The sequence below is a fragment of the Lissotriton vulgaris genome, chromosome 6, assembly GCF_964263255.1.
Source record: "Lissotriton vulgaris chromosome 6, aLisVul1.2, whole genome shotgun sequence".
Lineage (NCBI taxonomy): Eukaryota > Metazoa > Chordata > Amphibia > Caudata > Salamandridae > Lissotriton > Lissotriton vulgaris.
Window position 1 is genome coordinate 951006573 of NC_141694.1, and position 16506 is coordinate 951023078.

At 45.3% G+C, this 16506-nt stretch overlaps 1 protein-coding gene across 5 annotated transcripts in view; it reads left to right on the forward strand.

Moving 5' to 3' along the window:
• NCOA7 (nuclear receptor coactivator 7) overlaps positions 1-16506 on the forward strand; it is a 1085323-nt gene that overhangs the window by 947702 nt on the left and 121115 nt on the right. For all 5 annotated transcript variants that reach the window (XM_086926986.1, XM_086926985.1, XM_086926987.1 and 2 more), the window contains one exon: positions 11885-12032. In XM_086926986.1, the coding sequence (XP_086783112.1) occupies positions 11885-12032 (148 nt within the window). The remainder of the gene's footprint in view (positions 1-11884; positions 12033-16506) is intronic.

Below are 16506 nucleotides of genomic sequence, written 5' to 3' on the forward strand. Positions count from 1 at the left end.
TAGTCTCCGAGTAGATGAGCTAAATAGGATATGTCTAATCCACAGGAACGGAGAGGGGGGGGTCATACGATGCAGAATGGTTTGATTGCAAAGCCTGCGATTCTACCAACAGTGTTTAGATATTATGATGTCGAATTTGTAATACATGATACATACCTGCTGATGTTTTGGCTGCTTTTCCCAAAAATAAATAGAAACAGTTAATAAAAAGTTAGAGGGCTGTTAGTTCATTAATTGACCTCAAATCTGGGATTAAGGGCCGTACGTGGACCCAAATTAAAAAGAATGTATTTGATTGGACTTTCTTCAGCATAGCCCTTTTCAGGTGTGTGTTAGAAATGGGGGTCTCTAGTTGGCACAGGCTGGCGCCACTGTCCAAATAGGGACCCTTCTTAAGTGGGAGCAAGTGGGTCACCCCCTTTGACAACCCCTGCTCAACCCTGTGGTAGCGTAGCATGAGCAGTTAGGCCTATCTCAGAGGCAGTGTGTGAAGCGTTTATGGCCACGTAAAATAAGGCAATAATGACACCACCGAAAGACACAACTCGGGTAGATATACAAAAATAATATCTTCATCTAACAGTTTAACTCAAAACTCTCACAGCGTTTCAAAAACTACAATTCACGTCAACCTGTAGGGACTCAGAGACCAAAACGTATTCACCCAAAGCGTGACACTGACTGAGTTCAGGGCTGGGCCCTACGCGATACCTGTTGTTGGAAAGGAATGCAGCACGCAGCTTCTGGAAGAAGTGGAGACGGTTACAGGCGGACTCCCAGCGACCACAAGTTTTGGGGCTGAGGTCCGAAGCGTGCGCTCACAGTGGTTCAGGGACTCGGGGACAGGTGGGCGCGCAGTGGCAGCAGCGCGAGGCTGCGGCGGCCCGGGCTTGTGGTGGCGATGACTCTCGTCGTGCAGCTCCGTGGTGGGCTCACAGCGGCAGCAGCTCTCTATTAGCTGCGGCGGCCAACAGGACAAATCCCAAGGATGCAAAGTTGTCAATGGTGCGGGCGCTCAGCGGCCAAAGCGCTTTCCTGTGGCGGTCCTCGGGGCAAATTACGAGGATGCAAAAATAGCACAGGATGTGGGCACTCAGCGGCTACAGCTCTCTTGACTGCGACGGCCCACGGGACAAATCACGATGATGCACAACAGCAAAGGGTGTGGGCACTCGGCGGCCTCAGCTGTCTCTTGGATGTGGTGGCCCACGGGACAAATCATGATGATGCATAGTAGCCAAGGGTGTGGGCATTCAGCGGCTACAGCTCTCTCTCAGCTGCGGCGTTCTGCACAACAAAGGATGATCTCAACCAGGCGGGCACCATGGAGGACACTCAGTGGTCACTGCTCTCTCTCAATTGCAGCGGTCCACGCATATTCAGCGGAAGGTGCAGATTCAGGCGGGCGCTCAGCGGCGGCAGCTCTCTTAGCTGCAGCAGCCCACTCTGATCTAGCGAAAGGTTTCAAGATACAGATTTGGACGGGATCTCAGCGGCGGCAGGTCTCTTCTTAGCTGCAGTGGCCCCCACAGGTTTAGCAAAAATGTTCAAAGGTTTAGAGTCAGGCGGGCGCTCAGCGCGGCAGCTCTCTCGTAGCTGCAGCGGCCCGCACAGGTTCAGCAAAAGTTTGGAAAGTCTCAGTTGTGATTCAGGCGGGCTCTCAACGGCGGCAGCTCTCTTAGCTGCAGCGGCCCGCACAGGTGTAGCAAAAGTTTAGAAGTGCCCAGTCCGTGGTCCTCACAGTAGAACTAGAGGCTCCGGATTACTCAGTGGAGGCCTCACCTGCAAGCAGAAATCTTCGCACAGGAATTCCGACGGCTGACAGAGTGAAGTCTAATGTCCCTGAGACTTCGGCAGGAGGCGCTCTCGATTATGGCCCTCGGGTAGTTTCTTCTGCAAGCTTGATTAACGTTGCAAAGTCCTTTCCTCTGTTCACTTGGACAGAGTTTTGTCTTGACATCCAGAAGGAACACACTTGGACAAGGTTCCAGCGCAGCGTTTTATACCTAAAAAGTCTTTGTTCTCTAAAGTCACAACTCACTTGGTCCAGTTAGAACCAGTTCGGTGGGGTAGGGGAGCACTTGGTTTACGAGGTGACATCCTGCCCTTTGAGAATGAGGGGGTCTGCTATCAGACACCCAGTGGGAGGTGGAGCCATCATTCACCTTGCCAGGCACGGCCCTGCTCGGATCAAAGAGTCACTCTTCCCCATGCCCTGAATACCGATCTCTCTCACTCCAGCCAGGTCTGACCCAGCTGACCCTGCTGCACCAAAACTAGATTACCAATACACATACTCTCAACAGCCTACAGTAAAGCTTAGGCAAGAAACTACCACAGTTGCAGGAAAGGTATTTCAAAACATGTAATATATAAACGGTCCTTACTAGAAGGTGCCCCTCAAAGTCCTGAGCCTCTACATATCAAACTTTAGGTTGCTATCGGGTTCCTAGGGCCCGATAGGATGATAGAAAGTAATCTTTAACCGGCCCATCCTGGCCTATGAGAATGGATCGTTTCGCAGTAGCGACAGTGAAATGACGGTAACTCACTATTGAAACAGGCTACACCGATGTAGGTATTATAGTTCTCCTTATTCATACAGTCTTTTATATACAGGGAGCACTCGCGCTGTGGCACTGAGTAGCAGTGGCACGGTGCCCAGAAAATCTAAATCCAGCCAATATAAAAGATAGGGAGAGTAGAGAGGAAGGGAGACCCACGCCAAACATGCCAGGTCTAACAGTGTGCAATATCTAGGCTAGGTTTGCAGACCCAAAGGTTAGAATTAACTAGCCTAATGAGACCATGTTCTCTCATGGCTGCCTTTACAGGAGGTGAGGTATTGCTTTCGTTTGTGGAATAAAAAAGCTCTAACAGCCACACAAGGGGGCAGAGTGGGCAGACCCTAACCCACAAGCCTGAGTAGGGGGACTCCCAAAGGGCTCCAAACAACTACAACCCACAAGCTCACCAACTTTAGAAGTAAAGACAAAATTTGGATTGATCCCATACTCCTCTGTTTCCTAATCCAGACAGGCACAAGCCTATTAATTTTGTGTTCCAAAGTCAGTGGTCTTCAAACAGACTACAAATTGTGAAACTCATGGACCCATGTTAGACCCCCCTTAAATGTCTGTTGTCTTTGTACCAATTATAGATGCCTTTTTGGGTGTGCTGCAAAGTCTGTGAACTTCAGAGCGTTGACCCAAAATGCGCAGTAATGAGGTTTGGACTTCTGTGGCATCCACCGGCTTCCAGTCGAGTCCATAGATTTCAGGGGTTTTTAGAGCATTTTGAGCTTTTCATTGTTTGAAAGTTATATCCTTCTACCACATTAAAAATTAGCTTTTTCTTCACAACAGGAGGCATAGTTTGTGAGTAGCAGTGTATCTGCATTTCGATTTGAATACTTTATTTCGGTCAATAGACCATAAATGTGCAAGTGCAATAAAATCATTCAGTACAATAAAACAATCCTAAAAATACACATTCAAATAATCAGCTTATCCCTGGGTTACAAATAGTGTTAGTAAACCTTGACCCCATCAAATATCCAAAAGGGGATATACAAGATGAGATGAGCCCTATTAAAATATGCTAAACACGTACAGTATAAAAAATAGGCATTGCCGAAGTACATAATCGGATAACTCAAAGTCTGTATTTACATATGCAATTGAGCACCACCAACAATAAAACACCATACCCTCTAATGGCCATGGCCAACCTACGGTGCAAAAATAAACCCTGTTAAAATATGCGCAAATCTAGAATATGATGCTATCTCAAATATAAGATCAGCTAAAAAAAAAACACGAATTAAGACCTGGATGGGTTTTTTTATACATTGGATTGAGAGATGTCCCATATAAGTAATGTGTCGACTAACGTCTATAAATTGGAGCCCAAAAGCGATTTGCACCTACACCAGATATAAAATAGGAAGCACGAAACAGCAAAAACAATTGGCAGGACAGAAGAAGAATGCGTGAGGTTCTCTCTCCACCTCATTACTGCAGATCACCCTAAAGGATAGGGGCCAGCCCATTTGTTAGAGAATGAGCGCAGAGGGAGAGTCCTATTTCTAAATTGAACATAGATTTCTTGCTAGTGCTGGTTGTATATCATTCAGGAAAGACTCAAGAATATAATAATCTTTGATCTCATAACGGTAACTGTTAGGGAGCCTGATGCTGGGCTATCCTGTAACTGAGCAACGTTACCTTTCCTGTAACACCTTGTCAGTTCATTCCTTGTGATTGTAGAGCATGTTACCTCTGGGTTACTCCATACACTCATTCTTCCTATACTACGGGTGTATCCCTGATGATGTAAACAAGCCATGCTATTTTCCCAGCACCCGGTAGGACCTTTGCCCCCTTTAACTCCAACCTGTTTGCAGCCAATTCTGGGGTCACCCAAATGCAACACCAAAAGATTAACCCCTGAGGCCTATTTCTTCCGCGATAGGACACACCCCTATGTCCAAACACAGAGGAACTAATGGGCTACTAGGAGAGAGTCCAAATAGCTGCCTAAAGAAGTTGTTCTCCAACTTGGTAATAATTTTTAAGGACTGTGGCCCCAGAGTTCAGACCCATACGTTGCGGCACCCCTAGTTTAAACAGAAGGGACCGCTGTCTCCCGACGTGTATTTATGTATAGGTTCTGTTTCCCTTTTGATATTGTGTTCTCGTGTATTTGTTTGTACAGCAAAAATTGACTTCGAATATTTGAAAGCTCCACAAACGTGCATTGGTTCTGTTTTTGATGTAGTGCAACTGCTTTAGGGTATACGTCTTGCACATAAATGTCCTAGAGTGCGGCATTACATAGAAAGGAATGCACACATATCCTCAGATGCACCTAATATTTTAAATTAGGACCACTGTTTCCCCCAACATGTTTTTTTAATGAACACATACAAGCAAAGTCCTTATCCACAGCTTTGTTGCAGCACAGTTCATCTGCGAACATGCCTGTATTAGTGGTCGAAAGGTCAACATTATCTTGGAATCTTAAAGTAATGTGTTTAAAAGACAGCGTACTGTACATGTTGTCCGTCAATGTGTTTTGGATAACTGTGCACTTTTAAAAGAACCTCTATCTGGACAAGGGGACATTTCATTTAAAAGGTATCTCGGGGGCACAGGACATTTTAACGTGTGGTTGTAGCGCAGCCACTGTTCCTTTACAGAAAATGCAGCACTTCTATTTTCAACCAGGGAGAGGATGTGGCCTAACGGCTAAAGCTGTCGACCTCGAAGATGGGGAAGTCTAGGCAGTTCGAGACACGGCAGCGACGCACATGATCCTATGATTCTGGGCAAATCACTTAATTTCACCATTCCGCACAAAAAATTAATATGACCGTCTGTAACGCAACTGGTGCTCATTGTAAAGCACTCTTGATACTTTCGGGTCTAGTTCGCGCTATATACAACAAAAAACATACATTTTAAATGCCTCGATAGCATCCAATGAATCATGATCATCCATCTAGTTCCTTCTGCTACTCAAATTTCCAGCAGCATATTTCCCACATGTATCCATCTAGCTTGAATTGCAGTAGTATGCAGTATTTAAATGGTCTAAAAAAATAAAATGATGCTAGTTGCAGGATTTAACGTGCCCTTTTCACAACGTTTAATCACTTCACAGAACCCTAATGAGCTAGCTAAACTTTTTGATTATCAAACAAAGTCAGTTCATTGCCAGATTTATACAATTGTGATTAAACCAAAAGATGTAATTATTAATGATAGGTTCTCCTGATGGGGTTGCTCTGCCTACATAAGTAAGCATCGTTTTGGTCAGATTTAGCAGAGTTTTGTTTTTTTAATTTGTGCAGGTTTGATGAGCTACTTAAAGATTTAGCATAATGAGTGTATCTTACAGTTTCAATACGTGAGTATTGTAGACCAATCTGAACTGCTTTTCAGCTTTTATTGCTTTGATCAGTTGATGGAAAAAATGGTACCTATATTTTTTCCATTTAAAACCTTTACAGCATATATTTGAGCTGGCAAAAACCCACTGCTTAGATATGTAAACGCTAGATAAAATCATAATTAAAATAGTCCTGATGTTATGCACGGCAAGTGCAAGAATTCTAAATGCCTTACTTGAAGAGATATCTTTTGATTTATTTTTCTTTCCCTGCCAACTTGGGGGCGCCTACCCTTCGAGTCATTTAATGGCAAGCAAGAACTCAACTGGTGGGATCCTCAGTCGCCCTCAGAAGTTGCTTTGCTCCAGGCCAGGCCCTCATTTCAAAATGACTGTCTATGACATGAAGAAAGAGATCAGATGCGGAGAGGAGCTACGACAGCAAGCAAGATGGCCGCATAGTCTCCCGGCTCCGCTGACCTCCGTCTTTCGCTCGAAGATCCTGTCCTCTATCCTGATATTCCGCCCCATATCCGTGTTTATGAACTAATCTGCAGTCCAATGGAGCAATCCCGAGACTTTTCCGACATTGTGGAGTGGAGTAATGTTGAGGTTTGACTTGAGGCCTAGCCCAGTCTGGAAGCCGGGGTCTTGAGTGCTGGTCCAGCCGGGTCCTAGTTGAACAACAGCGGACCGGTGAGGGCGGCAGGGTCCGGTCCATGGAACTTTCGACATCTTTCGGATTGCTTTGCTGCCGAGTTGCTGCCTGGTCTCGTATCGAAGGTGAGGAGACGAGTGACGCCCGAGGCGGTGTGGCGGGGGTCCCTGACCCGGAGGCCTAGCGTTCGCATCGCCGGTGCCTTTGGGTTGGAGACTTGGCGCGCACGAATGCATGTTGACCATCTGTCCCTCACGGTTCATTCCTGCTCAAACTAATCTTCCCCCGGGGAGGCCGACTCTCCGAGGGGATCACTATGCCTGATGTTATGCGAAACCCGGCGGAGCGGGCTGAGTGCGGCCCGTCATTGCGATTAGTGCTGGCAGCCCTCGAGGCACTTCAGGTGACTATGGAGGCCCAGGTCTGGAAACTGATGTCGGCAGCGGATGGAATTAGAATATCGGGACCGGACCCTGACTCGTTACACGGGACCCGGCGGCCAGCTCTTCTCCCGACAGGCACCCCAGTGGTGCATTCAGACCCGGTGCATGGAGCTGTGCCTACCCCTACAGAAGTGGAACTGATTGAACATGCTGAGATCTGCGTATCAACTATATGGTCGGAATCGTTGGTTTCACTACCACCGGAACACTTAATTGCTGTTCCCACTCTGGAAACTTTTGGTCGGAACTGTGAACTGTGTCGGACTGTGTCGCACCCCCTTCCCAGCTGGTCCATCAAGATGGCGGATGGGACAGTGTCTGGCCTCTGAGTCGGGGAGGGGCATCGTTGGAACCGGCCATCTACTTTGGGATTTGCCATCCTTTCTCCCTCTAACAGACTATACTTCGGTAACTTCTGTGTATATTTTGACAATTTGAGGATGGGGCCCTACTTATCGGAGGGAATCAGCAAATTTGATCGACGGGGTCAAGGCTGAGACTGTTGTTTTGGGTTTCACACTGTGGTTTCATCGGTAACGGGATTTGCTTTACTAGGTTAACGGAGACCGGGCGGGGTTTATAGTTTCCTCCGGTGTAATTTTCTATTGTGTTCTGCTCGAAGGTGTCAGCTTAGTGGGGGATTCTTGGTTAAGACGGTAGGGGGAGACCGGGAAAGCATACGATAAAGCCCTCCTCCATTTTTACTTTTAGTGTAGGGGTTTAGTTTTTCTTTTTTTCTCTTTGTTCTTCCTATATTTCGGGTTTCAGTTATTTGGGGCGACAGGCACGCTGCCAGGGGGGTAGGCCGTAGTCATCTGCAGGGGTGCAGGGTGGGGGGGTTGGGGGAGGGAATTTTTCTTTTGCCTTTATTGTTTCTTTGGTCTTTTTTCTCTTTTGTATCCTTCCTTTTGCCTTTTCTTTCGCTTCTTCCTTTTTCGGGTCAGCGTAGTGGGTCCACTCTTCTGTCAATTATTGATTTTTCTTATCTGTGCCAATACTTTTCACGGTATTTCAGTATTACTGGGCGGGTGCTGAACTGGTGCGAACTGTAATTATATGCTTGTTTATCCTGAATTGTATGCCTTAGCGCCACTGTCCTAAATGAGATCGACCTAACTGTTGAAGTCCTACTATTTTGCCCGCCCTTTATGCGACTCTGTGATATTGTATGGCACCTGCTCCTTCTATTTTATATTGTAAAATGGAACCTTTATAATCCTGTCATTCGCATGTTATGCTTAATAGCCAGATTTAACCGAATTTGTGGTACTTTCGCTTCCCGGGCTGCCGAGTTGTGTCCTAATTGAATTGCTGTGATTAAACTGATTAGCGGCCGGCCCTGGTGGTTGTAGGCCCATATTTGTAACTGGTGGAAGTAACAAAGGTTTTCCAAAAAAAAAAAAAAAGATCAGAGCACGCATCCTGCAGATACATTCTTCTGCATGTGTGAATAAAAAAATCCTTCAAAATATGAAACACCTTGAGTTATTCATCCACATTCAGCTATTTAATAAAGGATTATTAACATCTGTGAACTAGCACTTACATTTTTGGAGAACTTATTTCCATAGGCTTGCCCACCCTCCTAAAGGAGTACATGCTATTTCAGCATTGCCCCTGTTGGGGCTTATGTGACACTTTCAACAAGCTTTTGCAATGTAATAGCTCTCACATTTGTGAGAGTTAGAGCTGTTGGCATTGTAAATGACATTGTCTTGCTTATGTGTTTTGGTTTGGAGTGTAGTGGATGTATTAACAGAGACGCAGCTGCAGCACTATCTAGGGAACTAACAATGAAGAATTACTACTGGATAATTCCTCATTCAATTAAATCAGCTCACATAAATCAGTTTATCTTCGAGAATAACTGCTAGGATCCTGCCAAATTTGGGTTTAGAGGGGAACACAGCACCTAGACCGCTTTAATCAAGGCGACGGATGAACTCAAGTTTATCCTGGACGAAGGTGGATCAGCTGCTCTGATCCTGCTGAATCTTTCTGCAGCATTTGATACAGTGGATCATTCCACTCTGATCCACAGCCTGGAAGCAATAGGTATTAAAAATTCTGCCTTAAAACTACTTGCCTCTTTTCTATAAGACAGGGAGGATGCTATCAAAATTGATGTTTTTTTATCGAACTCCTTTCACCAGCCTTGTGGTATTCCGCAGGGATCCTCGCTCAGCCCCACCCTCTTTAATGTTTATGTTGCGGAATTGCCCCTTTGGCCCATTCCTTTGGCTTTGCGTTAACTTCATATGCGGATGACACACAAAACATGCTCGCCACCTCTAAGGACTCAAGTCATCGCATTCAAAACTGTATAAAACAAATTAAGACCTGGATGACCGATCATTGTCTGAAGCTTAAGGCTACTGCAATGGCCTTTATAATGGCTTGCAGCATCAATTCGTGAACAAATTACAAGTACTTCAGAATTCAGCAGCAAGACTACTACTGGGACTTCCTAGACATCAGTTGGTTTCTCTTGCGCTTAATGGCCTTCACTGGTTGAAGGTCAAAAACAGAATATAGTCAACGCTCTCTGTCTACCTATAAAGCTCTTCACTGAAGAAAGCATTATCTTGGTATACTCCTACCAGAAATCTAAGATCCTTAGGCTCTTACAAAATTAATCCAATCAGATTTAAGAAAGCAAAAAGTGGAGGAAGCAGCTTTGTGGTGGGAGCATCCATCTCTTAGAATCTCCTTCGGCTCCCCAGGTCAGCCCCCTCTTTACTTCAATTCAGGAAACATCTGAAGACCTGGCTTTTCAATCAGTAGATTCTTCCTTCCTTTTGCTCTTCTTTGCTCAAAGGTCTAGTGTCAGGACACCCCGGGGCATACGTTGCGCTCTACAAATTGGTTAACATAACTGGGAACAGACACATCTGCAGCACTGCCTAGAGGACACCCAATGAGGGAGTTACCGAAGGGACCAAAGAAGCATCTGCAGCACTGTCTAAGGGACTCTGAATGATAAATTACCACTGGGACCGGAGAAGCAGCTGCAGCATTGTATAGACAACTTCAAATGAGGAATTACCGACTGGACCAGAGAAGCAGCTGAAGCTCGGTCTATTGGACTCAGAATGAGGAATTACCACTGGAAACACACAGCTGCAGAACTGCCCAGAGGACTTGGTGCTCTTAGCTGATTTTCTTGTCTCGTCAGTAATTCCTCCATTGTGACTGGAGGACTTTGAAAGGAGTTGTTACAGACAAACCAAAGAAGATGCTTTTATCACTGTCTGGAAGACTTATAATGGTGAAATTATCAATGACACCAGAGAAGCAGCTCCAGCACTGGATCTGGATTGATTCAATTTAAATGACTGCACTCTGCTTGTTTTACATAGAATAGATGTGGAACATGGACTCAAGCAAGAACGCTACAAGTTTGTGGAGACCGACTTATCTGGAATTGTACAACCCTACACTCTCATTGGATACCAGTGCAGGAGCTATACAATACTACACTCTCATTGGATACCAGGAGAAAGAGGAGGGCTGAGAAGGATGGGCGAGAGGGACGGAGGAGGAAGTGGGAAGCTGCACCTATGGAGAATTCTGCAGGCAGCAGCAGACCTCAGTCCTCCCTCCCCGTGTGTGCAGCTGGAGATCAGTGTCTGCACAGCCAGGGCCCAGCTGCTACTGATCCAGGGCATTGTTTTACATGTAGACTGGTGTTAGTGCTATGGAATACTATCTTTTAGCCCTGTGCCTTCCTCTTTACATGCCTTTTTTAATCTTCAACGGGCAAGCAGCCACCTGGGAGAGGTGGTGGGGGGGTTGCAGATACAGGTGAAGGTGCCGCAATGGCAACGGAATGCGACTGCAAACACAAATGAAGCCACAAAAAATAAACAAGAGAAGATAAGGGTGAAACGCGTTAGTATTAAAGCAGCTGGCAAGGTATAAAAAACGAAATAGTGCTCACAGAGTATTCTAAATAACTGTAAAAGGTAGAGCACACGTAACCGGGGCAGTCTCTATGGGAGGTTACAAAAGCCAAAAATTAATTAATTGTGGGTTTGTAATGCGCTAGAATCGACTCCCGAAGGAGTATCTCTGCGCAGTAGACCGCTGGGGAACCCGTCCTGGCTTTCCCTGAGAGATGGTCCCTACTGGGTATCTCCAAGTTGAAACCAGGCATCCCCGGCGTATGTGGGGGGCCGTTGTGGAGATGAGGCAAGCTAATGCCCAGAGTTGCCAGTGTGATCCATGGTTAGAGTAGGCACTGAGGTGAGAATTATCGAGTCTGCTGACCCTGGTCCACGACCCTGCCGCGTCGGGAATTGAACCCTGGTCCCGGGCCGTCCTCTGCTCTCGGGTCTGCCGCCTCTAACCAGTGAGCCACACCACTCCACAAGGGGGGACTAGTAAGCTATTTAACCAATCAAATGCCAACATTTACAAAGTACGAGAAAAGGAACCAATTCTGTTGCTCTGTTTAACCATCAAATGCCAACATTTACAAAGTACGAGAAAAGGAACCAATTCTGTTGCTCCAAGCCCATATTCTAGATACTGCATGCTTCGCAGAGCAGCGCATGCGCTGCCTAGGCTCGACCCAAAAACTACTAGTGAATCCTTAATAGGTATAGGCATACACAAATATCCATTCATCTAATGTCTATTTAACTGTCTGATTACTTGCAAATTAGATTTATCTTACTAGTGGAGGCACAAAATCTGCCAACATACCAGAGAAGGGTGTCTGGTCTGTGGGTCAAGTGTATGTAAATCTTAACAGTTCTACTTGTATTATGGGTCGGGATCTGAAGCAATATGGAAATGCATTATCTGTTCTAAGCATTTATTTTTTGTGTGCTGTGTAAAAGATGGTCTCAATAATGGTTACTCAGTGTTTCCGCATCACGTTTTGCAGGGTGGATCATCTGTATACATTTTTCGTTCAGTGGTCCCCAGAGGTGTACGGAAAAGATGCCAAAGATCAAGGATTTGTCGTAGTTGAGAAGGATGAACTTGATATGATTGACAACTTCTTCAGTGAGCCAACAACCAAAAGCTGGGAGGTAAGTTCAATTGCAAATCTGCCATTTTTGAAGTTGAGATGCTGAATAAAGGTGGATTAGAAACAATGAATTCAGAATGAACATCTAAAGTGAAATGGATGGATATTTTATAATGTGAGCGCAAGGGTGGTAATGTTTCACTGTGAGTGATGTCACGTCTACAGGACTGGAGAGATAAGTTGGATCCGGAGTGTCTAAGATTAGGTCTGAATGGTGATTTATCAGCAATTCTAAAGCTCACTGTAGGCATGTAAATTTCCTATAGACACCAAAAAATAAGGCTTAAAGAAATGAGTGAAAAATGCATTGCCTACATAGAAAACTACAAAGTCGGTCTCATTAATCAGGTTGCTGCTGGGGACATGACAAGTGTATATTTTGGATGTTTTATTTATTATCCTATTACTTCCCCCAACGCCAAATGATTTCTGCAATGAGATCAGTGAAAGACCAATTTTCTTTAAGAATGTATATAGATTCTAATGTTAAATGTTGCAATATAATTGGGGGATTGAAAATGATATGAAACCGTGGATCACTAGATAATTTCTGATGGGTAGAATGATGGTCCTGCCTTGCTGGAAACGTTTGCAGTGCACACAATCGAAGAATCAGTCATAGCTTTTAGCTTGTCTGGATTTCTCTTTTTAAGAATGACACTGAATTTCTTTGCCAGGAAATGATGTAGAATATATCGATAGGAGTATAGATAGAATTAATGTATTTTTTATGCATATGATCTGTTTTTACGTATACTGAAACACATTTCAGTGTATAGTTTACATTGCATCCTCTAATTTGATACCACCGTACACACAACTGCAGCATATTATATGCTATAACAAATGCTGTAACATTGATTCATGGAAGAGTATTTTTTCTATGGTGTATAAACTGCTCTGAGGAAAGATCATGAGATAAGAGTGGTAATAGTCTTTAAAAAAATATGAGAAAGAAAAGCAGGGGTCTGAGGTATTCGACCGTGGAATAGAATTGCTTTCATGAAACCAGAATTTTTTGGGGAAAATTAGCATGAGAAAGTTTGTTTTGTACTATATGTAGTTCTATTTCGTAATTTCTCTCTCTAGTCTATTGAGGCTTGGGGAGAGGGGTCTGGCGCCTCTCCTGTCCTTTCTATTCTTATCTGTGCTGGTGATGTGGTCCCTGGGGCCTTCCAGAGGCGCGGTGGGGGGGTTGTCACACTCCCCCTCCCCTAAATCTTTTGAGTTGCTTCAGTGCCATGGCCTACACAGGGTGGCACTTTTTCGTTTTTTGCATTTATGGGTGCGGATTCTCACCAATTTGCAGAAAAGTTTTTTAAAAAAAAGGGTTTAAGGCCCAGCAACTCTGGGACATTCTGTCCCAAGCCCCGCCCCCCAGCCATTCTACCCACATCCAGGCTAAGGGTACTAGGGTATCCCTACCTTGCCCCTGATGTCACCTTTGTTTTGTATAACCTTTTTTGGTATGGCTGCCTATCAAATCTCAGCATGTGATCTATTGGGTTGGCGGCATGAAAATATACAAGGTTTTAGACCCTTAATTGCTCATAAACTACTGGATACATTTGCACCAAATTGCTAAAAGCACTCTTTCTGGATAAAGTTATAGCTTCCTTCAAATTAGGTTTAAATCCAGTCAGATGTTGGGCTGTAGTTCTGTCTAAAGTTCCTATCCGAAAATGAAGGAGAAAACATGTTTTGGGACCCCCTCCCCACCTCCTTTTTTCTTCTCTGCCCCTGCTTGACTGATCACTCCAAAGCTTTCCCTGCACAAACTAGGCAAAAAGGAGCACTTTTTTTTAAGAAAGGTTTGTGAGATTTGTCCAAAGGCACTTAAGTTATTAGCAAAATAAAAAGGTATTCCCTATTGAAACCCGATCCTAACTGTAACTACCCAGTGACTGCCACTACTGGGATATATATTTGTCGCATGTGTAGATGTAGAGACGTATGCTGTGTGTACTCCTGCCATCTAGTGTTGGGCTCTGTTGTGTACAACTTATTTTTGTTCAAAGAACCGTCATTCAACCTATCTCTGGTAAAGCACATGGGCATCGGCTCCATTGTTAGATTGTTTTTCTCTCCACCATCGGGTACAGACATGTCTAAGTGTGTCCTGGTTTGATGCTGAGTGGTGCTCTTCGCTGGCCATCTGATCCTTTCATCGGTCAACTCTCCAATCTTCCTTACTCGCCCGGTCCAGCGTGGCATGTTTTCCTCAACTCTGTCCTCTGGTTGTCAACTTCTACCGACTGGGGCATTGCACCTCTAGCCCATCAGCTCTTCAACAATTAAGAATGTCCACGATATGGAAAGAACTCCATTCCAGATTGCCCTACTGGACACACCAGGTACCAGAGAACAGACCTACATGAGGTTTGTAACCTCTGATTGCTCCCGGGCCATCGAGAATGACTTCTGCTCTGCGTGCCTCGGGTTTCGCAACCAGAAGATGCTAGCAAATCTCAGCGTGGCCCTTCAGTCTCCATGGTGCATCATGGGGAGGAGGAAGATACTCCAGACATCTTGGGCAACCAAGAGAAGCAGGAAGATTTCCAAACAGATCAATTGAGATTTTGCTCTTGCCAGAAAGTGTGGACTCAGAGCGTGATGCTGCAGAAGACAAGCTCCACCGACCTAGTGCCCGATAACAAAGGCTGCAGTGAGTACCATTATCCCGCAAGATCCTCACCCTAAGAAGGCACTAGCTGCAAGCTCCTGTGGTTCATCACAGGCCTCAGGTTCTCCACTGCCTCTTGTCTGTGGCTGGCATCGAATTTCTAAACTAGACCATGCTCCCTCAGTGCTGAAGTGCTCCTCAAAGCCTTGCATGTCCACATCGACCACTGCCTCAGCACCAGATCCGTAGACCCCTTGTAAGGTCGCATTTGACCTGAGACACCGAAAGATTTCGCAGCCCTAAACACTCGGAGCCGAGATCGATTGAGTCAAGACTTACTTGGGCACCCTCAGGACATTAGCCCTCCTCAATGCTTTCCAGGAGGCAATCTACAGGTAGGTCTTCTGCAACACCTAAGGATTTCAACCAACGGACCCTCCAGCGGCTTGAAGAACACCTCGATGGCAGGCAGAAACAGATCCACATTCAGCCTGGCACTGGTTGAATCCTGTCCAAGCCTCCACGGAAGCCTATTGACCAGAAGAGTAAAAGATTGATGAAGGTGGAAAACATGTTGCGGCACAGTCTGCCATCCACAGTGCATTAACACAAAAGACCGCTAGTAAATTCGCCAGTGGTGGGGGGGGCTTTCAGAGAGGAAGAAGACCGGAGTATGTCCTCCCTAAGAAATATATTTCACAAAAGATACTCCAATCACACTTTATTAAGACAGGTTGTTAGTGGGTGCTATATGGATAAACACCTGTAGTAGTGAGGATTGCGCACTCACCTACTTAGGGTACGAGGGTCATGCTAGTCATGTCTGTGTTTAAGGGAAGAAAACTAGTTCTTATTAGTTACCCTCACACACCCTAGTGGTGTCATGCTTCATCATCGGGTCACCCCAACCCCTAAAAGTGTGAAGCCGGGGACCGGGACCAACATAGATGCAAAAGATCGGTGAGACCTCGAACTGAGACCACCACACCGCATATTTCGGTCCTTTGAGACGCATGAAGCCCCCCAAAATTTGGATGGAGCCTGGCAATACAGAGACATATTAACAATCACAAGGAGAAGCTACTCTTCCCTTGATACACAAATAGGATAGGGACCTCGTCCTTTAATTCCCTACACATAGAGGGGGATTTTTCGATTGCCCTGAAGAAAGTCCTTGACTTTTATGGCCCTCGTGGACTGAAACATGTCGGCACTGGCATTAGGGTCTTCGGACCATTAAAATCCGAAGAGACCCGCTTTTTAGAATTTTTTAATAACCCGATCTGACCCAATAATAAAGGGAAACCAGGGGTCAGATTTAGGTTTTTTATCTTTAAGTCACCCTACCGTCATCTATCCAAAGAGCTACCGAACACTGTGGTTGAACCCACCTCGACTTTTAGGGGTCAGGGGGACCCGATGATGAAGCATGACACCACTAGGGTGTATGACGGTAACTAATAAGAACTAGTTTTCTTCCCATAAACAACACGGACATGACTAGCATGACCCGCATACCCTAAGTAGGTGAGTGCGCAATCCTCACTACTACAGGTGTTTATTTATCCTTATAGCACACACTATCTGACAACCTGCCATAATATAGTGTGATTGGAGTATCTTTTGCGAAATATATCCACAATGCATCACCAATTCTGTAGAACATCTCTCCTGGTATGACTAAGATTATTGTAATCAAATGAAGGCGTTCATAAAACATCTCCCAGAGCAAATTTGTTAATGAGGGCAGGAGTTGGTGATGGTAGTGAAGATCCTTTCCGACACCAACTTCTGCGGCACTCTGGATGCTCCGCACACTGCTGCTCATAGTTTAAATACTAGTCTCCTTCAC